The 25,154-nt window shown below is 45.1% G+C and overlaps 1 protein-coding gene and 1 long non-coding RNA gene across 4 annotated transcripts; one reads left to right on the plus strand and one right to left on the minus strand.

Moving 5' to 3' along the window:
* Window positions 1-1,203: 1,203 nt before the first annotated feature.
* On the minus strand, window positions 1,204-12,258 carry LOC121817556 (uncharacterized). The gene is made up of 2 exons (XR_006057522.2): window positions 7,658-12,258; window positions 1,204-1,417 (listed from the first exon to the last, which is right to left on the minus strand). It is a non-coding gene; the product is annotated as an uncharacterized LOC121817556 (long non-coding RNA).
* CSRP3 (cysteine and glycine rich protein 3) lies at window positions 1,758-22,677 on the plus strand. 3 transcript variants are annotated; one of them, XM_060403985.1, is made up of 7 exons: window positions 1,758-7,552; window positions 8,658-8,717; window positions 12,257-12,396; window positions 16,585-16,753; window positions 18,485-18,617; window positions 20,721-20,814; window positions 22,345-22,677. In XM_060403985.1, exons 1-7 carry the CDS (start codon window positions 7,503-7,505, stop codon window positions 22,419-22,421), a joined length of 723 nt encoding a protein of 240 aa, XP_060259968.1. In that variant the 5' UTR covers window positions 1,758-7,502; the 3' UTR covers window positions 22,422-22,677. The 3 variants fall into 3 exon arrangements, with proteins under 3 accessions (XP_060259968.1, XP_011957169.1, XP_004019503.1); XM_012101779.4 differs by having other exon boundaries at window positions 1,758-1,786; XM_004019454.4 differs by lacking the exon at window positions 8,658-8,717 and having other exon boundaries at window positions 1,758-1,786.
* Window positions 22,678-25,154: the final 2,477 nt, after the last annotated feature.

Below are 25,154 nucleotides of genomic sequence, written 5' to 3' on the forward strand. Positions count from 1 at the left end.
CATGGCATCTGGTCCCATCACTTCATGGCAAATAGATGGGGAAACAGTGGAAACACTGTCAGACTTTATTTTGGGGGGCTCCAAAATCACTGCAGATGGTGATTGCAGCCACGAAATTAAAAGACGCTTACTCCTTGGAAGGAAAGTTATGACCAACATAGACAGCGTATTAAAAGCAGAGACGTTACTTTGCCAACAAAGGTCCGTCTAGTCAAGGTTATGGTTTTTCCAGTAGTCATGTATGGATGTGAGAGTTGGACTATAAAGAAAGCTGAGCCCTGAAGAACTAATGCTTTTGAACTGTGGTGTTGGAGAAGACTCTTGAGAGTCCCCTGGACTGCAAGGAGACCCAGCCAGTCCATCCTAAAGGAAATCAGTCCTGAATATTCATTGGAAGGACTGATACTGAAGCTGAGACTCCAGTACTTTGGCCACCTGATGCCAAGAGCTGACTCATTTGAAAAGACCCTGATGCTGGGAAAGATTGAAGGCGGGAGGAGAAGGGGACAACAGAGGATGAAATGGTTAGATGGCATCACCAACTCAATGGACATGAGTTTGAGTAAACTCCAGGAATTGGTGATGCACAGGGAAGCCTGGCATGCTGCAGTCCATGGGGTCGTAGAGTCAGACATGACTGAGTGACTGAACTGAACTGAAGCCCTAGATCTGGCCTTGATCTCATGGCCAGACCTCATGGTCTGGCCTTGAACAAGTTAGGCGTCTGTTTCTTTAGCCATAGCATAAAGACTTGGTCTACTGGGACTTCCCTGGTCGTCAAACTGGCTAACACTTTGTGCTCCCAATGCAGGATGCCCAGGTTCAACCCCTGGACAAGGAACTAGATCCCATATGCTGCAACTAAGACCTGGCGCAGCCAAATAAATACATGTATATATAATATATATATAAAATTTATAAAAAGGAAAGCAATTTGTCTATTAAACCTCTGAACTTCTTGTCAGCTATCAAATTCTATCATTCATTCAGTCCTTGATGCTTGATCAAAACATATGCGCTCTTCAGGCAGCGAGAAATCAGACCTCCAAAAAAATTGTGGGTTTATAGAGACTTGTCAAGACTTACCTTAAATAGGATGCACAGCCATGTTAAATTCTTAAGTTGAAAAAGATAACAAAGTAACTAAAAACTTTGGAGAGAAAACTTTTCCTCATAGGATAGCAGGCCATGAAGTGACGTGACTTGAATGATTAAGCTGACTTTATTTTCCCAAGCTGCTTTGAAGAGATCATCTAAGTATTATTCCAGACACCCATCACTCTTATTTTTAGCTCTGAGTTTCCTTCACAAGAACAGTGACCTGTGTCTTCGAGTTCCAGAGGGCGCCCAGATATGGTTCATGATTCATGTGCAGGTACTTTGCATTGATTTCCAGGAAGGTCAGGAGAGTGGGAGCCTGGAAAATTGATTTTAGGTGTAAAATCCTTTCTTGCTTTTGTTCCTGTTCCCAGCATTTGATCAGAAATGCACACTCCACAAATTGATCCCTGTATGCCAAAGGCTATTGGCAAATACAACAAAACCCAGGCGATATGGTTCTGCAGGGGCCTCGCAGCTGGTGTGGGGGGAACGACACTCAGGGCTTTGGTCACAAGCTATTTTCGGCCTCTGATAGCAGTTGTGTTACTCATGTCTCATTCACCCCCTCCCCTCAGCCTCCCTCCCCTTCCCTGAACTGAGGGCCAAGGCTGGTGACGGCCCTCATGTATTTAAAGAGGACGTGAGCCCCCTTATGCAGCTGAGCCGACAGAGATCACACAGACAGGTGAGTGGAGCGAAGGGCATCAGGCCTGGGGGTGAGCTGGCCTGGGGGCGCACTGGGACTACGAAGGGTCCGTAGAGTAAGGGTGTGCTTCATAGAGCAAGCGTGTATTTCTTTCAAGCGCCACCAGCCACTTTGGTTCCATGTGAGGAGGGTCAAGTTATGCTCGATTCTGGGGTAGACTAGAACACTCCTCAAAGGGTGATTAGCATTCGAGGGTGCAAGGAAAGCTCCCAGAGAATGAGTAAGGAATCATTTTTGGTCTAAAACTATTTTGATGGAATAATGTTTCTTATTGTCTTAGTCAAAAGGTGTTCATTCTAGTCCTAGGATCACATAACGAATGACATGTGACTTTGAGAAAGTCCCTGCCCTCAGGGTCTTGGTCTCCCCTCCCAGGATCAGTATGGATGTGGTGACATTTTCCTACATTGTAAAGCCCTGCGCAACGTGGTTACAATAGACACGATACAGCAGAAGCCACCTTTCCAATGCTTAAAATACAAGGATCTGTTCTTTTTCAAAAGGTGTGAGTGAGTGACTCAGACTTCTACAGTTCACCTTATCCTGTCTTGCACTTTGGTAAAACTTGAAAGTCATTGATTTAAAACAGATTTTATATCCCAAGGATGTTCAGCAATAGGCTTGCTCTTAAGCATTTGAAACTAATCAAAACAAGCCCCCCAAAAAGACATGTCTGTGTCGAAAATCAATTAAAAGTTCTGTTTGCTGGGAAGACCATTCCCAGCTGGGGCTTGAGGGGTGATTCCCATTGTTTCCCCTAGATTTCAGTACAGGATTCTGTTGTTACTGTTGCTGTTACATCCCAGTGAATGACAGGCATGAGTGTGACTGAGAGTGAGAAATGAGTGAAAATGCTGTCCAAGGATCAGAGCCACCGCCTCTAATTCCTGTTCCCTTCACTGAGCCAAGGTGGTGACTCAAGAAGGGAGGGTTGGCAAACAGGTCTGAGGACCCCTGTCTCTGCAGTACAGTTTACAGTTCATTGCCATTGATGAGCTTATACTGACTGTCTCCTGAATGCAAGGAAGGGTGGGCATCAATACAAAAAGGGCAGGAAAATGGGGAAAACCTGTGTCCTCAGTTTATAATATTTTGGGGATTGAACTGCAACGCTGGGTACATTCAGTTCATTGCAATGTATGTAAAACTTCTATATGACCCAGAAAATGTCAGAGATTCTTCTGGCTTGACTTCGGTTCCATTCTGAACAATTCAGTCCTTAAAAGAAGCCCTGCCTATTGGTAGGGGTACAGGTGACCCCCAGGCTCAGAACCCTCTCAAACGGGCAGACAGGTGCTCTGCAGCCCCCCACACAAGCCATCCACTGGAGATGGAGGAGGTAGGAGATTGGGGGCAGAGAAGGAGAAGGAAAGAGTGAGCAGGATCTTTCAACAGGCAAATTGCTACAGTCCTCCTGGAAGACGGGGAGACAGACTCTTGGGAAAATACAAATTCAGAAATCCTGGGGGACTTCCTTGGTGATCCAGTGGTTAAGAATTTGCTTTCCAGTGCAGGGAATGTGGCTTTGATCTCTGACTGGGGATCTAAGATTCCACATGCCTGCTGTAGGGCAACTAAAACTTTGTGCCAGCCTGTGTGCTGCAAAGACCCAGTGCAGCCAAAAAAAGAAAAAAAAGTTCATGTTTAAAAAAAAAAGAAAGAAATTCTTCAAACTTGAAAAAGGAAATAGTAGCAAATGAAGAGCCTCAGCCATAGAGGCAGTTCAAATTCTAGCTTTGAATATCACTTCCCTGAGTTTCCATTTCTGAACAGTAAAAATTAAAGTTAGGCCACCTATCCCAAGGGCATTTGTTAGAAACAAATGGAATAAAGTATGAGAAAGTAGTCTGTAAGCTTAGTAAAACTGTACCAATAGTTCAGGCCTTGGAGAAAAGGCACAGGGCCACACCCCATGGGCTGCGAGAGGATTTCCTGCTAAGTACAAGTGTGTTAGATGCTCAGTAGTGTCCGACTCTTCGTGACCCCATGGACTGTAGTCTGCCAGGCTCCTCTGTCCAAGAAAGAATACTGGAGTGTGTTCCCGTTCCCTTCTACAGGGGATCTTCCCATCCCAGGAATCGAACCCAGGTTTCCTGCATATGCAGGCAGATTCTTTACCATCTGAGCCACTACAAGTGCGATGGTAGAGGTTGGAGCAAATAACAAGCTGATCAGGAGTTAGATGATTAACCTGTTTTATAAGAGGAAGGACACAGACAAGGAATATAACACACGGGAAATAGAACTCCTGAGGCAGGCAGACTTCCAATTATAAGTGTGCCGCTCAGATTTTCGGGAGTACTATATCCAAGAGCTGGACCTCACAGCCAAAGAGAAATGGCATGCCTTCAACTGTGAAGAATCGCAGTTACTCACTGCAGTGAAGGAAAGCGGGAGAAGAGACAATCATTGTCTTATTATTGGGCCCAAAGAAGACAGAAGCTTCTCTGAGCCTGACCGGTGACCTCATCATGGGAAAGGGGTCATGATTTGTCCGTTGTTTACTGCCCTGTGCAGGCGTGCAGCGCAGTTAGCCAAAAGTCACCAAAAGTGGTGCAAGACGTCATTCTTCACAGCGAGTAACGAAACTTCAGAGAAGCAAAGTAATCACTCAGGGTCACGTGGCTAGGAAGTGGCTGAATCAGGATGCACCCTAGGGTGCAACATGGTCTTTAAAAACAAATTATAAAGGTCAAGAGAGCCGAGTGAGTTTCTGAGAGTAACAGTCGGCCACATCCTCAGAGACGATTTCAGAAAAGATAGAATATGACCCGTGAGCTACAGCCTTAGTTTGAGGGGCAGGTGTGTCTACTCTGTCTGAATTTTAAAAGAGCTGGGTTTATTTTTGTACTGGGATTAAGTGATCTATGCTCCCCAGGCTTTGGGAAAGGGCCTCTGGAAGGGGACCTTCATGTATCTCCTCAGAAGCTTAGTAGGAAGCGGCTGACCTTGAGTGTCCGCCCCAGGGGGAGCCACGGTCTCCCTGGGCCACAGGGCCTCTGTTTGGGTTCACTGCTTCCCTTCCAAGTGCAGAGCACCAGCAAGGTCAGCGGGTATTAGGCACCAGAACTGCCAAAGTGGGGAAGTGGCTGACCCAGGGCACAGGCTCAGGACCCTGCCAGTGTGCTGTCCCTGGTGCCAGGCTTCATGACCCCCTGTCCCCCTGCCCCCAAGGAGGCTTCATCTTTCTTGGGTACAGCACACTCTGAAGGCTGAAAAACAGAGTGGGTTCACAGTCTGAACAGAAGAGCCGTGGAGAAGGAGTGGGAAAGATTTATTTAAGAAAACGTATTTTGGGGTCTTTCCTGGTGGCCCAGTGGCTAAGGCTCTTGTGTTCCCAATGCAGGGGGCCCAGGTTCAACCCCTGACTGGGGAACTAGATCCCATATGCCATAACTAAAGATCTTGCATGCTGCAACAAAGGTCAAAGATCTGGCTCAGCCCAATAAACACATTTTTAAAAAAGAAAAGAAAAAGGATTTTAAAACTGGAGATTAAAAACACTAACAGTAATAATGAAAGCAACTAAAATTATTAAACGCCCGCTATATGTAAGCATTTATATATAGTATCTTTGCTATTACTGCTGTCTTATTTAACCAGAAACAACCTTCTAAGAAAAGCCTTCTCATCCTCTTGTTATGTACATGATGACACTGAGCTCAAAGATTTTGAGTAATTTGCCCACAGTTGAATAGATAGTGATTCTTGCACCCTGGTTTGTTTCTTTCCAAAGCCTTTGCTTTCCCACATTATCTGTTTTACTTGGATGAAGAAACTAAAGAGGCAGTATTTAAGAGGAAATACCTCTGGGTAGCTTCTCTGCCAGGTGAGGTTCCAGTCACCAATCAGATCCCTAAATCTGTCTCAGGGCTTGAAGTACCCTTGAAAGGGCTTCATTACATTGCAGCCACTTGGCCATCCAGCTCAAGCTAAGTCAAGAGGGAGAAAGAACTCTCCAGTCCCGAAGGAGCCCTTTCCATGCGTGAGGAGCACTGACTCTAGGAAAGTCCTTTATTTTACTGAATTGAATTCCATTGCCCCATTACTCCCACCAGTGAGTACTCTCTCTGCCCCATGGAGAGATGACAGGTTGGTAAGACCCCAGTTCCCATCACCTGTGAAGTTCAGTTAATGGAGTTGCTGACCCTGGACCCCTCCAGTGGGTTATAAGCAGGGACATGGGACACAGAACCAGCTTAACTGGGGTTTGAATTGTGGTTCTGCTGCTTACTAGCTATGGGACCTCAGACAAGTCACTTTAGCTTTCTGTGCCTCAGTTTTCTCATCTACAAAATGGGAATCACAACAGTTGCTCTACAAGACTGTTGTATTAAAAGTAGTATATATAAAGCAACTGATACTCAGTAAACAATAAATAGTGGCTAAGGTTAACAGAAGAACACAGCTTTGGAGTTACAGCCAGCTAAGTTCCAACCTAGCCATGTGACACAAACTAGCCAAGTATGGCCAGAACCACTAGCCACCTGAGCAATGTAATTTCCCTAAGATTCCTTGTCTCTGACTCTGAAGTGAATGTTACAAGCACCTGTCTCGGAGAGTGGCTGTAAAGATTAAATGAGATTTGCCACAGGGCCTGGTCCAAGGGCCAGGCTCCAGACAACTGGACTCAACAACAACATGATTATATTAGTACTGATTACCACTTAGATTCCAGATATGTGCTTCTATGATCCAAAATCTTTGCTTCAGTCAGTGTAGACAATTTAACTCACTATGTGGAATCAGGCCTCTAACAGAACAACCAACACTGAGATGAAAATAGCATTGTCACTGGCGATGTCTGCTCAAAGCCCGTGGCCTAAGGTTCCTTCCCTGGTTCTTTAATGGACTCCTAATAAAGAAAAAACAGAATCACTGAGCCCCCATTTTATCTACCCCACCCACTTTTGCCCTAAGGTATCACCTTTCAGCTCTACAGTTGGTAGTTTAAAAAAAGAAAAAGCAAGTATTGAATTAGGAAGAATGTGCCCAAAATACACAGTATAGCAATATTTTTAAAAATTAAGATAGATATGTGACAACTTAGAGTTATTGCAGGACTCATCAGCTTTCACATTTTATAATACTCTGCAATTTCACTCACTCAAACAACTACCATCCTCCCCAAAATAGTGAAATAGATGAGACTATCATGCCTGTTTTAGAGACAGACACTGAATTTCAGAGAGCCTGCATGGTTTTCCCAGATCACACAGCTTCGAAAAGGCCAGGCAGAACTAGAACTCTGGCCTCCTGCCTCTGGTTTACGCTCTTCTCCAGCCTCCACAATAGTGCATTCCCAGTATAATCACTTCCATAGCATTATTCATTACGAAATCCACCCAGGTAGCTCTCACTGGGAACTGGGTATTCAGCAGTCTGGAGTCCACCCTCTCCCTAGTTGACATGGCAGGGTCTGGCATTCTCTTTCATCCTCCTAAATCCCGGACTGTCTCCTGTTTTAATCCTGACTCACAGACAAGACCATCTCTGGGACTGGCCCAGAGCGTGGCGCCAGGTGATGTGATGGAGACTCTGATCCAGGTGACAAATGGGGCTGAGTGACGGGCAAGCCTATATTTGGTGTCCCACCTTCAATGACCCTTGCCTGTGCCAGGCAACGCTGATAAACAAGTGGCCCATCCCTTGGACCTTGCCAGAGTAAACTTGCACTCCAGGCCTGGCTCGGGGAATGTTGAGACACAGGAATTCCAAAGCCACGCGAGAGGCTGAGAAGGTTAGGTATGTAAGCCAAGACCTAAAGGTTCTTTCAGATCATAGTGACTTAATTAGCAGATGGTTATTCAGGTTGAATAACCTGAAATAAAGTGAGGAGCAATGACTTACCATTGAATAGCTTCTCAGTGCTGCTTTAAATTCAATCATCTTTCCATGACCTTCACAAGGATCCTGTGAGGAAAGTGCAGGACATAACATTTTTCACCCACTTTCAAGGCCGCAAGGTTAAGATTAAAGCCTGTGTCTTCCCATTCAGGCTGCTTTACAATGCACACTGCCGTTTGGCCTTTGAGCATCCAAAGGAGAAATCAGAGATGTCTCTTGTGTTAAGCCCCCATAGCTACACTTCCATCTTTAGAAGTGGACCTGAGCACCTGTTTAATTGAATGCTTATGGATTTCTATTTTGTATCCTGGCGTCTTGAAAAATGTATGTCAGATATTTATGATCACTTAAAAACAACCTGTGCAGGCTCCATTACCTTGTGAATAGCTATTATCTGTAATCTTATACTTACTTTGAAAAGTACCATGTGTAGACAACTGCTGAACACACACACACACACACTCACGCACACACACACACACAGTCCCTCTACGAGGCATCTCTGTCTCCCATTAAATTGCAAAACATGCCAATGAAACCTCCATTGAAGATGTGAAATGAGAAATTTGACCTGGGGTTGTTTTCATTGAAATTTTTCATGTCATTAATTTCACAAATCACATTTCTAGATATGTATTACATTTCTTCTCTATTTTATATTATGTTGAAACTCAGGATCAAAATGAACATGAGCAAAATTACATGATTTTACCCTTTTCCAAAAATGTATAATCTTTAGTCAGAGAAGGATGGATCTTGGAAAAAGAAGTTGGCTAAAATATCACCCCCAAATGTTTACTTTTTATGCCTCATCTTGTGTATACATGAGGTTGCAATATTAAAAGTCTGCTCTATCCCTGAAAGTAAAATATGAACAATTTGAACTCTTTCAGGGTGTTTTAAGATCACCAAACCTTTCTGTGTGCTCTTTTCTCTGCCTGAAATGTCCTTTTTCCTTTTCTCTGTCTGGTAAACTCTTATTCACCTTCCAATCCCCATTTAGATGTGAGGTTTTCTGTGATCCTCTAACAACTCACTGCTTTCTTCCCCAGTCTAAATGTAGGTAAGTGGGTAAGTCATTTCCTCCTTTAAATTTGCATGCTGCTGCTGCTGCTAAGTCACTTCAGTCATGTCCGACTCATCCCAAAAGACTCTTCTCTGGTACAGAGTATTCTGGTTCTTGCCTATCTTCCTAGATATCTTCCTAGAATGTGGGCTTCTCAAGGTTAGGGAATGGGACACAAAGTACCCATCTTTATAAGCTTTCTCCTCCTTTATTCCCTCACCAAGAAATCAGTGCAGTGTCTGACAGATGACAGAAAGTGAAAGGTGAAAGTGAAGTCGCTCAGTCGTGTCTGACTCTTTGCAACCCCATGGACTATGCAGCCCATGGACTTCTCCAGACCAAAATACTGGAGTGGGTAGCCTTTCCCTTCTCCAAGGGATCATCCTAACCCAGGGATCGAACCAGGTCTCCTGCATTGTGGGCGGATTCTTTAGCAGCTGAGCCACAAGGGAAGCCCAAGAGGGGCTTATCCCTTTCTCCAGAGGATCTTCCTAACCCAGGAATTGAACTGGGTCTCCTGCATTGCAGGAGGATTTGTTACCAACTGAGTTATTGCTGCTGCTGCTAAGTTGCTTCAGTCATGTCCAACTCTGTGCAATCCCAATAACGTCAGCCCACCAGGCTCCCCCATCCCTGGGATTCTCCAGGCAAGAACACTGGAGTGGGTTGCTATTTCCTTCTCCAATGCATGAAAGTGAAAAGTGAAAGTGAAGTCGCTCAGTCCTGTCGGACTCTTAGCAACTCCATGGACTGTAGCCTACCATGCTCCTCTGTCCATGGGATTTTCCAGGCAAGAGTACTGGAGTGGGGCGCCATCGCCTTCTCCAACTGAGTTACTAGGGAAGCTCAATACATGACGCATGATACATTGACACATGATACATTGACACATGATAGGTGGTAGTAAACGCATGGTGATTGAATAAATGAATGAATGAATGCAGATTTGACCCCAAGCCTTTCAATTAAAAATCCATCACTCTTGCCACTATATTGAACAACCTGAACTATAGAAATAGCACTAAAGGTTTCCTTTTTAAAAAAACCTTTTGGGGAATTTCCTGGAGGAGTGGTTAGGGGGCTTCCCAGGTGGCTCAGTGGGTAAAGAATCCACCTGCAATGCAGGAGACAAAGGAGACGTGGGTTCAGTCCCCAGGTTAGGAAGATCCTTGGAGGAGGGCAAGGCAACTCACTCCAGTATTCTTGCCTGGAGGATCCCATGGAGAGAGGAGCCTGGCAGGGCTACCAGTCCATGGGGTCACAGAGAGTGGGGCAAGACTGAAGCAACTGAGCATGCATGCATCCCAGTGGTCAGGACTTGGCGCTTTCACTGCTAAGGGCCCAGGGTTCAATCCTTGGTTGGGGAACTCAGATCCCACAAGCCTCATGGTGTGGTTATATTTTCTAAGATTTTATTGGATAAAAAGAAGAGCTTGTTTCTCTGAGAGGAAGGGTAGGATGTTTCTGGCTAACCTAACCCATTTTTGGAAGCGAGGAAAGCTCCTTGTAAAGCATTTAGATGGAGAATTTCCCTTTTGTCCTAGTATTGGGTTCCATGATCTGTTTGCTATCTACCTTCTGTTTCTTAGCAAAACCTGTCTCTGTTATGAGGCTGGAAGACACAATCCATACCAGGTGACCCAGGAGGCTTAGTGTTAATTGCCAACTATTATAAGAAGGTGACTGGCTTCCTGGAAGGGAAGGAGAAAGTCGAAGCAGCCACTTGGAATGGTCTGAGAATGCTTGGTGCCAATGACAAGATGACACACCAGGCTTCTTACAAACCAAAGGATCCCAGAGAAAATTCAGGCCCCTGGGACTGACAGGATTTCAGAGATTTCACTGAGCATTGATAGCTTATTTTAGTTCTGCTCTGGGGAAATTGAAAACTGGATTTATTCTTACACACAGACACAGAATGAAAGAGAAAAAAAATTCTTGATGTCTCTCCTAACCTGGTATCTCTGAAACATAGTTCTCTAGTGAGGGGACTAGGGTGGCCTGGGGCTGGCTGTCAGCAACTCCTGGCAACAGAAGGTGCTTAAAGGATGTGGGCAGACTCACAGGAACATCACCTGGCTCCTGGAATCACACCTGTCCCTGAGAGCAGTGTTAAGTACCTTCCTGTACATCCTTTAAACAACACTGTGAAGCAGCAAAGAAAAGGACTCTCTTCATAGCACAGGTGGGAAAACAGAGACCCTATGAAGTTCATTTCCATGCACACGGCAAGTTGCCAGCAGCCCTAAAGGCAGGAGGTAGGTTTCCAAACCACTAATCTAGTGTGGTGACAACATAGTTCATTGCCTGCGCAATGATATTTCTTACAAAGGAATTAATGTGTAGATGAAATGAATCTGAAGAGAGTTTTAAAATATTCCATATGTATATATATTTTTTCAGGGCTTCCCAGGTGGCACTAGTGGTAAAGACCCTGCCTACTTTCACCCATTGGAGAAGGAAATGGCAACCCACTCCAGCGTTCTTGCCTGGAGAATCCCCGGGATGGGGGAACCTGGTGGGCTGCCATCTCTGGGGTCGCACAGAGTCGGACACGACTGGAGTGACTTAGCAGCAACCAATGCAGGAGACCTAAGAGACGTGGGTTCGATGCCTGGGTGGGGAAGATTCCCTGGAGGAGGGCACGGCAACCCACTCCAGTCTTCTTGCCTAGAGAATCCCGTGGACAGAGAAGCCTGGCAGGCTACAGTCCATGGGATTGCACAGAGTCAGACATGACTGAAGTGACTCAGCACACATGCAAGATTGGCGAAGGCTTTGCTAACCAAAGGGTGGTTCACTCCTAGCAGCATCCACTTATCCTGGAGTCTGAGACATGCAGAACTTCCTCCCCTTCTCAGATCAACCAAAGCAGAATCTGCATCTTAGCAAGATCCGAGGTGACTCAAGAAACACTTAGCTAGATAACATACGGTTTTCATAGGTTATTCCCACTTCTGATGGAACAGTTTAAAAAACACCTAGATGGAAGGAAATAACAATACTGAATATATTTGCATACAATTTCAGATACACAAAACCAGTTAATCCATTCTTTCTGAGAACCCTGTGAGGTACACAGGAAGAGGGACTATTAATTTTTAACAAAAGAGGAAACTGAGACCCACAGTGGCAAAGTGACTGGCTCGGAGCTTGCTCTGAGTGTCTGAGCTTATCCGTTGACTTACACACAGTAACCATTTGCTGAATGAATGATGAACCACCAACAAACTGGGGCTTGATCCCGGTCTGCAGACCACAGGGCTGCTAAGGATTGGTTCATTTTTTTTTTTAATTGAAGTATAGTTGATTTACAATGTTGTGTTACTTTCTGCAGCACAGCAAAATGAATCCATTATAAATATATCCACTCTTTTTAAGATTCTTGTCCCATACAGGTCATTACAGTGTATCGAGTGGTGTTCCCTGTCCTTATTAGTTACCTATTTTATATACAGTAGTGTGTATATGTCAACCATGATTGGTTCACTCTGGAAGCCACCTAAACTGAGGGTATTTGCTTTATATCCTGCTAGATTTGACCTTGATCAGAGAGTCTTCAAGATGCCAAACTGGGGTGGAGGAGCGAAATGCGGAGCCTGCGAGAAGACCGTCTACCATGCGGAAGAAATCCAGTGCAATGGAAGGAGTTTCCACAAGACCTGTTTCCACTGCAGTGAGTTGGATGCGAACACCATGACAGTCCCTCAGCGTGCCAAGGGCACGCCAAAGCTCACCCTTAGCCACAGTTACTGTGTATCAGCCATTCTCAGCAGATGGCCCCGGGACCCACAGCATCAGCATCTCCTGGGACCTTGTTAGGACTACCACGCTGGGGCATGGCCTAAAGAAGGGACGGTGCCCTCCTAAGCATCCGCTCTCCAACCACGTGCCCGGCTCAGAGGCAGTTTCCCTGCAGCTCAGAATCAGAACAAGCTCCCAGTGGTAAAAACCCTGACCCCATGGTGATATTTACAAAGTATGACTTGGCAGAGAAAGGAAGCCATCACTTATCTGCAGCCAGGGTGGATTTGGCTCAATGGGTTGCTCCCACAGGCCAGCGGTCACTGAAGCCAGCTGCAATGGGCCTTTCCTAAGAAAAAACCAGTGTCAGGTGAGGGGACAGCAGGGGCTGATTCTGAAAGGGTCAGAAAGGGAAGAATTTGGGGCACCATCAACTTGACAAGGGGAATCTTTACCGTCCCCTGCTGGACACACTTCCACAAATGTCAAAACTAGGGGGACATTTAAAACTCTGTGGTCCACCCAGGAGTCAGGCTCTGCCCAACTCATGTGACTCTGGACAAGTCATTCTCATCTCTAAGCCTGGGTCACAGGCATCTGCAACAGAGCCAAGAGCAGAGTCTGTACCTTCAAATCCCAGTCGAGTCTCCTCAACCCGACTGCCTTCTAGTCTCCTAGCAGCTTTTCCCCATTTTAGGAGAGCAGTTCTGTTTTGGGCACTTACCTTCTTTGCTTCCCTCCAGTAGGTCTGGCTTAAGGGTTCATCTTACTCGACATCTGGCAGACGTTCTCCCCGCCTAGTCCTCCATCCACCCCCATGTCTTACCCAGCAGCCACAGGGCATCACGCTGCCTCAAACTGTTTCACACAGAACTTCAAGGGTTGTGCTCCATCTGTTAGGGGATAGAGCGCCTTCATCCTCCAGTAACACTAATGTTTTATCTGCTGCAGAAGTTTCCATTATCCTGTACCTCCCACAACAAACATAATTCTCACCAAGGAACAGGGGAAAATGCTGCTGTGATTGGACTGGCAAATTTACCAACGTTTTAGGTTTTAATGATGGGTAGTTAATTTTAAGTCATCATACACATCCGTCAGATTCACCATTATCATCAAAATTATCCAGAAGTCATTGCTCAAGAGGATTTATTCCATAACCTTCTGACTTCTATCCAAAAATAGCGAATGTTCTTTTAAAAGAGTAGGGATAAGAAATACTGGAAAGAACATTGGAATCGGAGTTAAAATGACCAGGGTTTGAGTCTGAACCCTGCCATGTAACTGCGTGCCCATGTATGTCATTTCACCATGGTGAGCCTCAATTTCCCCATTCATAAAACAGAGATGGTTATACCTGACACACAAGTTGTTATAAGAAGAAAGCTGGGGTTCTTCACCTGAAGTCCAGTTCTCTAGGCGTTTATTCTCCTTTCGTCAACTTGGATATCTGAGTGGGAGCAGGCAATGATAGCAATGCTTTCCATGGTGAGAGGTGTCTTGTCTTTCCCAGGACGCAGAAAGATGCCCTGTTGAATGGACCGTGTAGAAGGGATGTAAGCATTTACATCCCTTTCAACCTTAGAACTTGCGGGTGGGATAGGGATCTGAGCAGGTTTCAGCAGTGGTGGACAGAAGGGTTCTGGAGTGGAGCATGCTTTTCTATAGTTTCATCACAAGACTGATCTGTCCATAGGTCACTCTGTAATTGCTGGAAATAGAGGCAAAGTCTACCTTAGTTTGTCCCGTGGCCAGGGTTCTCCAAACTTCTAGACAAATCTTAATCCTCCCTTATCAGCGCTATCCAAAAAAACTATAATGCAAGCCACATATAGAAAATTTTTCTAGTAACTCTATTTTTAAAAACATAAAAAGAAACAGGTGAAAATTTTTAAACATTCAACCCAACATATAAAAAATAATAATTTCAACGTGTCACCAATACACGCATTATTACTTCATGTGGTGGCCAGGTGGCTATGGTATTGCACAGCACAACTCTGCTGTGCCTGGGTGTGAAAGTTGGTCAGAAGCCAGGGAGTGGCTATAGGATTGTTTAGGACAACACAGGGCCCAGGAAGTCCTGGAGTGATGGGAATGAGTGGTGGAATAGGGTCAAAGGGATCTGAGGCTGGCTCTGCAGTTTACTGCTGTGTAATCACAGACAAGTCACTGATCTTCACGCACGCATGCATGCATCAATCCGTCATTCACTCAACAAATGTTTACAGAGGACTAGGCTCTGCGCTGTGTTCTGGGGATATTAAAACAGTTTTTCCCTCAAAGAACTCAGTCTCTAACATCAATAAATATTCAACAAGTTGTTCTGGAGATTAGGAATAACAGCGATAAGAAGGGCAGAGATAGGTATATACTTAATATGCTGAAATATAAGGCATTCCCCCCCAAAATTATTCCTCACAAAAAGGGTTCACCTTGGCTTCAAAGCCTTATAAAGTCTCATGCTACAGGAGAGTCTCTCAGTTTATTGAAACTTTTTTAATCAGAAAATTTAACACACATAATATTGACATAATTGTTTAATGAACTCCCATATGCCTGTTTCTCCAGCCATATAAGCACCGACCTCTGGCCAACCCCACCTCTTCTACCACCGTTATCTTCTCTCTCTCTCATATTCAATTACTTACTTTAAAAAAATAATAAATTACCATTTGAGAAAGGCATATTAGCTTGAAACAATCTCATTAAACGTTGGATTGCTTATAGAGGTCACTTAATGGAACTGGTTTTCTAAAAAGGAGGCAAACAAATTGAATGCACATGTGTTATTATTCCTGGGGATATGGCCTCACTATTATGAGCCTCTGCATCACCATAAACAGTCTTTAAGGCTCATCATTACAAAGTGATACAGCAAGGTATTAAGCTGTGGAAATCCTGCATACTTTTAAAGCTGCTCTAATATTATTGTTATTAGGTACTTCTTGTTGAGACACAGATTTCAAGGTGACAGCTTCCTGCTCAAGGAGACAGGGTTGCCTCTCAGATACAGACAGGCGTGGGTATGAGCTGCTCTGGGGAGCTGGGTCAGCTGCCTCAGGAAGACATTGTTGAGAGGGAGACGTTGAAGGTGAAGGTGCAGAGAAATAATTTGGATGCAATTTGTTTCCTGAATTTGTGTAAGATTAGAAAAAAGCTAATGTCTCCAAAGCAATATATTTTTTATTTATATGATTAAATGTTAGAAGTGGGTATTTGACATCTTCATTTACATCCTTAAACACATATTTATTCAAGTTGACAAAAAATTTTCTATCAATTGAAAATTTTAATTAATAGAAGATTTTCTATGGATCTTCTTTTTGGAAAAACAGTCTTATGCACTATGTATAATATATGTAATAATTATACTAATGTAAAGTATCACCCATACTTTATATTAGGTGATTACAGTGACTTGAGTCAATAGAAGCCTAAGAGCAAGTCTACCCTTTCATTATGTCCCCTGCATAACTGGATCAAAAGTAGTCTCAGCAGTAATTATCTCCCTGAATATCACAGTGCTCTTCAGAGTCCATTTTATTTATTTATTTATAATTTTTATTTTTACTTTATTTTGCTTTACAATACTGTATTGGTTTTGCCATACATTGACATGAATCAGCTACAGGTGTACATGAGTTCCCAATCCTGAACAGAGTCCACTTTAAATAGAGAAACTGCTCAGTGCTGATTCTGATGTGATTAAGAAAAAAATAAGTTCCTCCCCTGCCTCACCCCCTGCTTAGCCCCACACATAAACACTCACACTTCCCGATGTCATTCGGGGTGAGACGCTCAAGGACAACTATTCTTAGTTGGTCTGAGACCACACACTGGGTTCCAGGCCTGGTTGCCACCTCTTTCTAGCTGGGCACCGCTGAAAACAGTACTTCCCTTCTCGGTGCTCCCATTTCCTCACCTGTGAAACAGGACTGTCTTGGAAATCTATGTCTCAGGGCAGAGGCACAGGTCAGGAATCAAAGCTGTATGCTCGGCTTGGGGGGCCCCTTGTGCTGGAACCTCTGGTCCTTGGCAAGGGGGCCCTTGCACTAGTGGTGCAGGGAAGGAGGGGAAAATTGCAGCCCTAACTCCCTGGCCCTCCTTTCCCCGGCAGTGGCCTGCAGGAAGGCGCTGGACAGCACCACGGTGGCCGCTCACGAGTCAGAGATCTACTGTAAGGTCTGCTACGGGCGCAGGTACGGTCCCAAAGGGATCGGGTATGGACAAGGCGCTGGCTGCCTCAGCACGGACACAGGCGAACACCTGGGACTCCAGTTCCAACAGTGAGTGACTGCCCCGCTTCTCCCTGCCAGTAAAGCCCCAGCTCTCAGGGGAGTTCATTCTGTTCCCATGGCAACGTTTTCTGGAGATGGGAGAATGGACCCCATTGTTGACTTGCCAACAACAGGAATACTCAGTCTGGCCAAGTTCTAACAATGTGTTATCTCTCCAAAGACTCTCTTTAAATTATCTGCCTTTCTAAAGGGCAATTACTTTTACACCATGGCTCTTGGGTTGCATCTCAAGAAAAAACCCAGAATGTACAGATGCCCTATTGTTTGACCTTTGCAAAACTGCGTGGAGTCTCTTTCCTTCCCCTTTGAGTATTTCCGTGTAAATTACATATAGACGGCAGGGACGCAATGGCCCTTCTCTGTGTGTTTGTCGCTGAAATATCTCTCCCCTTGGGTTGTAAGATGACTAATGTCTGCATTGTAGGGGGGAGTGGGTCTGTGGGGATGGACTGTGCTGAGTAAACAATCAATTATGACTGTTCTGCAGGTCTCCTAGCTGCCCTGTCTGTTCCCAGGACAGTGTTGAGGTTTCCCTAGCATTATCCTAGGGAAGCAGGGATTTCACACTGTGCCACCTCCATCTACCAGTCTGTTCTACTTGATGATCGCGCTGACCTCCAGCCCAAAACTGAGTATACAGACTGACAGTCACTGGCCTGCAGCTGCTGTCTGGCCAGCTGGTACCCGGGCTCAGCTCTGCAGTGGGACTGGCAGAAAGGCCCAGCCCAGTGGAGGCAGCGTCCCCCAGAGATCAGTGAGAGCATCTGAAGAGTCATCTGGTCCCTTTCAAAGAGCACAGCCCATGGTAGAGCCTGTAAAATTGCAGGGATGTGTGATTTGCCATTTAAATTTTTCTCATCACTCAACTCCAACTGAAGATGCTATTTAAAAAAGAAAGATGCTACCAGCTGCAATCTCTGCTTCACATTACCCAAAGCTCACTTTTCTATGCTAGGGCTTTTTCTGGGGTGCTGCACAGACAGAAAGAGAGTCTGGAGACCTGGCTTTCATCCCAGCTCCACCAGTTATGAGCTGCTGACCTTGGGCAGTTACTCCTCTGGCCCTTACTCTCCAGCTACTCCTACCTACTTTAGAGGGTTATAAGACTCAAACGATAAATGTGCAAGGAAACACCAAAAGATAAGGAAACGCAGGGTTATTATTGTGCCTCTATCTTAGACATGGCTCTCAAGAGGGCAGGTGACCTTTGGATGCAGGGTGACAATCTGAATTGTGACAAGGAATGCATCAGCTCATTGCACTATGGTTTGTTTAGTATCAACTGTCAAGATGCTATCTTGCCTTGTAATATTTTTACTCATTTTGGAAAGCAGACCTGTGGGTTTCCAGATGGTACAGATAACCCTAAATGTGCAATCAGGATAATAACACAACAACAGCAATAATACAAGCTGCATACATGGAACACTTGCTAAGTGCTTTACAACAGAAAGGAAAGGTGTAAATGAATTCTGGCTAACATTCATTAGCCCTTACGGCATGCCAGGCAGGTGCTGCTCTAAGCGCTTTAGTTACCTGGCCTCATTTAACCTTCTCAACAGTGAGGAAGGTTACAGTGGGGAAGGCACTGTGACTATTCCCACTCTCAGATGAGGATCTAAGGCGCAGAGAAGTTTAGTAACTTGCTCAAGGTCACACAGCTCATACTATTTGCCAAGGGAAGTCTATAGGTTTCATTCATTTGTCTATTTCCACCAGGTCCCCAAAGCAGGCACGTTCAGCCACCACCAGCAGCAACCCTTCCAAGTTCGCGAAGTTTGGAGCATCGGAGAAGTGCCCTCGATGCGGAAAGTCAGTCTATGCTGCTGAGAAGGTGATGGGCGGTGGTAAGGTAAGGACTTCCACAGGAGCCAGATGGGGATGTGTCCACCTCCACCCCTTGGGTTGGGAGGAATGAGAGAAGGAGGCAGACCCTCCTTAGCTCCCAGGAGCCACTTAGGAGCCACTCATCCTCACCTGCCTTCCTGGACTGTGACGGTCACCCTGCAGTGCCCTAGGAAACCGGAACTAGTGGAATTTGACACAATATGCATTAACTCAGTAGAGGGAAGGCACCTAGCTAGGAGCTCTGGAGATACAAAGATACACAAGCTCCCTTGTCTTCAGTGTCCACAATCCTTCCAGAAAAGTGTCAGTTCTCGAAGCTGAGGCCACTGCATAACTCAGCCTGCTATTGGCGCCACACTGCTGCACACAGCAAACACCCCACAGCAGCTAGAAGTATCCTCACTCAGAAACGTGTGGCAACAGAAGAGTCCTCGACATCTGAGACAGTAACTCACTCTGTCCACAAGCTCCAGGTTCAGGCCTGAAGCCAGGGTTTTCACCCAAGGATTTGAGCCTGAAGACAGACAAAGATACTGTTTATACTAAATGGGGAGGAAGGTCACAGAGAGAATCTGACTCCAAATATAGAGACTGTCTCCACCCCAGGACTGGCCACTTCAATACAGGTGAGGACCCTGGGCTGTGCATGGGAGACATGCAGATACCTAGAAGGCAGGCAATCTTCTGGGTCATCTAAGCCACACAACTTTCTTCCTTCAGAAATACAAGGAGAATACCAAAAAGACTACAGATAACAAATGCTAGAGAGGGTGTGGAGAGAAGAAAACCCTCCTGCACTGTTGGTGGGAATGTAAATTGGTACAGCCACTATAAGAAACAGTAGGGAAGTTCCTTAAAAAACTAAAAAGAGAGTTACCACATGACCCCACAATCCCACTCCTGGGCACGTGTCAGAAAAGATGAAAACTCTTAATTCAAAAAGATACATCCGCCCCAAAGTTTATTGCAGTGCTATTTATAATAGCTAAGACACAGAAGCAACATAAATGTCTACCGACAGAGGAATGGATAACAAATGTACGCACACATACACAATGGAATATTACTCAGACATCTAATGAAATGATGCCATTTGCAGCAACAAGGATAGACCTAGAGATTATCATACTAAGTCAGAAAGAGAAGGGCAAGTATCAGAGGCTATCACTTACATGTGGAATCCAAAAAAATGCTACAGATGAACTTATTTACAAAACAGAAATAGACTCACAGACACAGAAAGCAAACTTCTAGTTACCAAAGGGGAAGGGTGGGGAGGGATAAATTAGGAGTTTGTGGTTAACAGACACACACTGCTGCTGCTGCTAAGTCGCTTCAGTCATGGCTGACTCTGTGCGACCCCATAGACGGCAGCCCATCAGGCTCCCCTGTCCCTGGGATTCTCCAGGCAAGAACACTGGAGTGGGTTGCCATTTCCTTCTCCAATGCATGAAAGTGAAAAGTGAAAGTAAAATCGCTCAGTCATGCCCGACTCACACTACTATATATAAAATAGATAAATAACAAGGACCTACCTGTATAAACAAGGGAACTATATTCCATATCTCATAACTTATAACGGAAAAGAATCTGAAAAAGCACACACACACACACACACACGTATCACTTTGCTGCATACCTGAAACCAACACTGTAAATCAACTTGCTCCAGTACAAAAAGAAGAGGTACAGAGAGTTAAAAATGAGGCTAAATTCCCTAGATGATGGCGTATTTCTTTGCCTTTCTTTTTTCATTTTATATTCAGTATGTTACCCACTGCGTCAAGTCCAAGTTCCCCTCTCTCCAGTTTATTTTTTGATCTTCTAGAAAGAGGAATCCTTCTTCTATTTAGTCTGTTCTGAAGGGATATATATGGAAATCATTTTGATAATCCAGCTTTAGGGGTCCTAACAATCGCTGGCCAAGCCATAGTATCTCATTTTCCTCAAACCCCTGGAAAAATGCTTCTGGGAGCCAATTAGGTGGGTCAATGATTAAGACAAGGGCACTCCTTTATATGCTGCTGGTCAGAGGACTTAACAAGGAAGCAAATGCTCTGCCTGCCCTATTAAATATCCAGCAGCTCTGCTCTCCTGTGCCCCACAGCCTTGGCACAAGACCTGTTTTCGCTGCGCCATCTGTGGGAAGAGTCTAGAGTCCACAAACGTCACTGACAAAGATGGGGAACTTTACTGCAAAGGTGAGTGGTTCCAGAGACTCTCCTGAGATGTTTTCCCAGGGAGGGTCCTTGGGAGGGAAAGCTGTGTCCCTGCTGAGAGGCCTGTGCCTGCCTAGAGGCGTAGCTTCTCAGCCTGATCCAGGTTTGGGCTCCCAGGACATAGGGCAAAGCCAGCCACCGAAGGGAAAGTAACCTCCTGCTTGACCCACCTCTGGCCCCCTCCATAGCAGCACATTGGGGGACCTGATACTTCACAGATGCTCAGGGAAGTTGAGGGCAGCTGGGCACCTGGCGGCAGGGAGGCCAAGGAGGCAGCAGTGTCCTGACTGGCCTTGGAAGGGGCCTCAGTTCTGGACAAAATCATCACATTCCCTTCCAAAAACCTGAATGCTTTGTCCACATGACGGGCAGACAGGGGTGATGGGAGGCTGGGGAGGATGAACTCTGTTTGGCTTCTGCTGAATTTATCAAGACACACCTGTCTCCTCCCTCCCTCCTTCCTTCCTTCCTGACATGTCCGGTTCTGAAGTTGCACGTCACTTAGTGATCACACAGAACTGACAAGCTGGTTTGCCTTCTGGTCCTCACAGGTCTGCCCCAAACTGCCTCTATCATCCCTCTGTCTTGCAGAGAGGAAGAGAGGCTTAGCTCCTTCCTGACGCCGAGAAAAAAAAGGAATGCTTTAGGGCCATGGCAGTGTGTCCCCGTTCTCAGAGCCTCTCCTAGCCCTGTTCTGCTTCTCCGCAGGGTCCTCTCACCCTTTTCACTCAATGATGGTGTCTCAGGATCTCTGAATGTGTGTGTTAGAGTTGGGGAGGGGGTAGAGGGAGGACATTGCTAACCGAGACTGCAGGTGGCCCAGCTTCTCCCAGGATGAGACCGGGTGGAAGCTGATGTAGTATCTGATGAGGACTGCCTGCTCCCAGCAGTAGCGGATACAGAGGGTCCTCAGCATTCACGGGCAAGAAAACTCTAAAATGCTGCGGCAGCTGGTAGGGAGATCAACCTGCAGAGAAGTATGCATAACTGCATTCCCCAGTGCTGCAAGCTCTGGTAGAGGACGTCACACAATGCAGGGCATGCAAGGGGGAAAGTGATCCAGGAAAGCTTTCTTAGAAGAGAGAAGCTTCCTCTGGCTTTGGGAGGCAGGGGGTCCCAGAACAGGGGACAGTGAGTGCAGAGGCATCGAGGCTGGGACATCGTGGCTCATTCTAGGCATTGTGTGCCTGGAGTGCAGGGAGGGAGGCAGGAGGCGGGAAGCGACGGGGCTGGGCAAGCAACTGGCAGCCAGATTATGGGACTCAAGAGAAAACGTCTCTGAACACACAGGAGAGTGCAAAGGAGCATTAACAGTTTTATAGGCAGATATAAAATACAGTTCAATTTGTTTAAAGGGTAACTTATAAACACATTTATCAAAAGGATGCCTGAAAAAAAGAAAAAAAAAAGGACGCTTGACCCAGGTAAAATAACTGTGCTCAGATGCAGGGAACTGAAACAATGGTGCTGACTGGCCCATCCTCCCCTTGCCCCCTTCTCTCTCATTTGCAGTGTGCTATGCCAAAAACTTTGGCCCGACAGGTATTGGGTTTGGGGGCCTTACACACCAAGTGGAAAAGAAAGATTGAAACACGCACCGTGTGCCAGGTCTCTTATCGGCCTAAAGCATTTCCCAAGTAATCCTGCCCAGATGGAAACCCCTCCCCAACCTCCTCTCATTGGTAGCTGAACGGTATCTCTCCTCAGAAGCGATCAGTCTTCACCCGAAGTAAGAAGAGCTCTTCAGAAGAAAATTATTAACACTCAAGTCCAAAACAAAATGCTTTATTATTTGATACCTGGGGGTAGGAGAGACCAGAAATAAAATTTAACTGACACCTTGTATGTCTCTGGATCTTTTCTTTTGAATAGGGGGACATTTAAAAAAAAAAAACAAAGTTTTTTTTAACAAGTTGTGCAGAGGATGTAGTGGATTTTGGTGTCAACTGAGGAGTGAGGAGGAGAAGGAGGCAACAGGCAGAGGGAAGCAGTCTTCTAGAATCTGTCAGCTAAGCTTCTTTCTAGTTAGCACAAATGGAGAAGAAAGTAGGGGGCCCCCGAGGAAACAGACAACATGGCAGTGAATTCTAAAAGGAATATCAAACTAATTAAACTGCTGAAGACCTCATCCTTTTCTCCTTACCACAGGCTTTGCAATATTACGCGTTTCGTGAAGACTTAGACATGGCAACAAAATGTGGAGTCTGCTGTGGTAAACACATGAGCCTGATTTTCTTTCATTCCAGGGCAATTCCCTAAGGTTTAGCAATTTTCTTACAACTTCTCTTCTGTCGAACTGCCAGCCTCACAAATGAAATGCAGCCATTTAAAAACGTCTGCATCCTCTGCCTCCTCAGCAAGACTTTGGTGGCTCAAGCAGGTGTATTTTCTCACCTCCTCTTTTAACAATCACAGCATTTCTACCACTACCGTGAAATTCTCAATTCTTTGCAGCAAATGAAAATCTATTGACAAAAATTACGGAACATGAGACTAAACTGTGGGGCTTTCTGTGCTCCAAGACCCAAGGAGATGTTTTTAAAATGAGCATTTGTTCAGGGCTGCATACTTGCTGTCATGCACAAGACCCTGCACTGACTTTATTCAGTTCAGTTCAGTCGCTTAGTCATGTCCGACTCTGTGACCTCATGGACTGCACCATGCCAGGCTTTCCTGTCCATCACCAACTCCCAGAGCTTGCTCAAACTCTTGTCCATTGAGTCAGTGATGCCATCCAACCATCTCATCCACTGTCATCCGCTTCTTCTCCTGCCTTCAATCTTTCCCAGCATCAGGGCCTTTTCCAATGAGTCAGTTCTTCACATCAGGTGGTCAAAGTATTGGAGTTTCAGCTTCAGCATCAGTCCTTCCAATAAATAGTCAGGACTGATTTCCTTTAGGATTGACTGGTTGGATCTCCTTGCAGTCCAAGGGATTCTCTAGAGTCTTTTCCACCACTGTGATTCAAAAGCATCAATTCTTCAGTGCTCAGCTTTCTTCATGGACCAACTCTCACATCCATACATGACTACTGGGAAAACCATAGCTTTGACTACATGGACCTTTGCTGGCAAAGTAATGTCTCTGTTTTTTTATTATGCTGTCTAGGCTGGTCATAACTTCTCTTCCAAGAAGCAAGCATCTTTTAGTTTTATGGCTGAAGTCACCATCTGCAGTGATTTTGGAGTCCAAAAAACAAAAAGACTCTCTCACTATTTCCATTGTTTCCCCATCTATGAAGTGATGGGACTGGGTGCCATGATCTTAGTTTTTTGAATGTTGAGTTTCAAGCCAGCTTTTCATAATACTGACTTCACTATTTACCTATTTATCTATTTTCTGACGTTCAAAGTGCAAATACATTTAACCATTTTGTTTGATTGGCATAAATAGAATGGTTCAGGAAAAAAAAGAAAAACAGCTGGCAGGGGTTGCATCCCATTACACTTTCAAACAAGTAATACACAAGTATGCTTCACTCACCCAGAGATTCTTGCTGGGGTGATTCAGCCACTGAGTTCCATTCAAATAGCCTGAGGATAGAAATATTGTACATTCCAAATTCTTTGGGAAGGAAGCCCAGGACAGTGTATTTTTTATTTGTAAACTTTTTTCCAGAGCTCTAGCAGAGTTCCCATCATTGTCAATCAAATAATAATGCCAGTGATGAACTGAATTAATTAAACCAAGTTCTCTTTAATCTGAAGTGACTTTAAAAGCTACACACTACCTTGGCCCTTCACTAGGAGGTCCCCCATACCAGGGACTTCCAGATTTGCTGAGGGGTAACACACACATGAAATGATTACCAGACAATGCAACCTTCTCCTCCACTGCAGTCTAGTTACCAGCATCTCTATCCATCCACCTGGGAGACTGAAAGCTAATTGCAAAGTAATTAGCCTCCAATTACAATAAAAAAATAAATTAATTTTTAAAAAAGGCTAAAAACTTCAGTCATCCTTAGCTCTGCCCTCTCTGACATCCCTCCTTGCCTCATTCCCCAAGCCTCCCTGATTCTACTTCAAAATGTCCCTAGAATACACTCCCTCTATCCCCATTCTTTGATATGTTTGATTTGATATCTTCATTCTTTGATATACGGCTGGGGCTATAGTAGCAAAGGACCATGGAAGAGATGGCTTAAACCACAGAAATTGTTTTCCGCAGTTCCAGAGCCTAGAAGTCTGAGAGTAAGGTGTCAGCAGAGTTGCTGTCTTCTGAAGTCTCTCTCCCCGGCTTGTAGATGGCTGTCTTCTCCCTCCCTTTGTGTGTGTCTGTTTTGTAATTATCATAACTACCTCTTCTTATAAGGACACAAC

Source organism: Ovis aries, chromosome 21 (assembly GCF_016772045.2).
Source record: "Ovis aries strain OAR_USU_Benz2616 breed Rambouillet chromosome 21, ARS-UI_Ramb_v3.0, whole genome shotgun sequence".
NCBI classification, from domain to species: domain Eukaryota; kingdom Metazoa; phylum Chordata; class Mammalia; order Artiodactyla; family Bovidae; genus Ovis; species Ovis aries.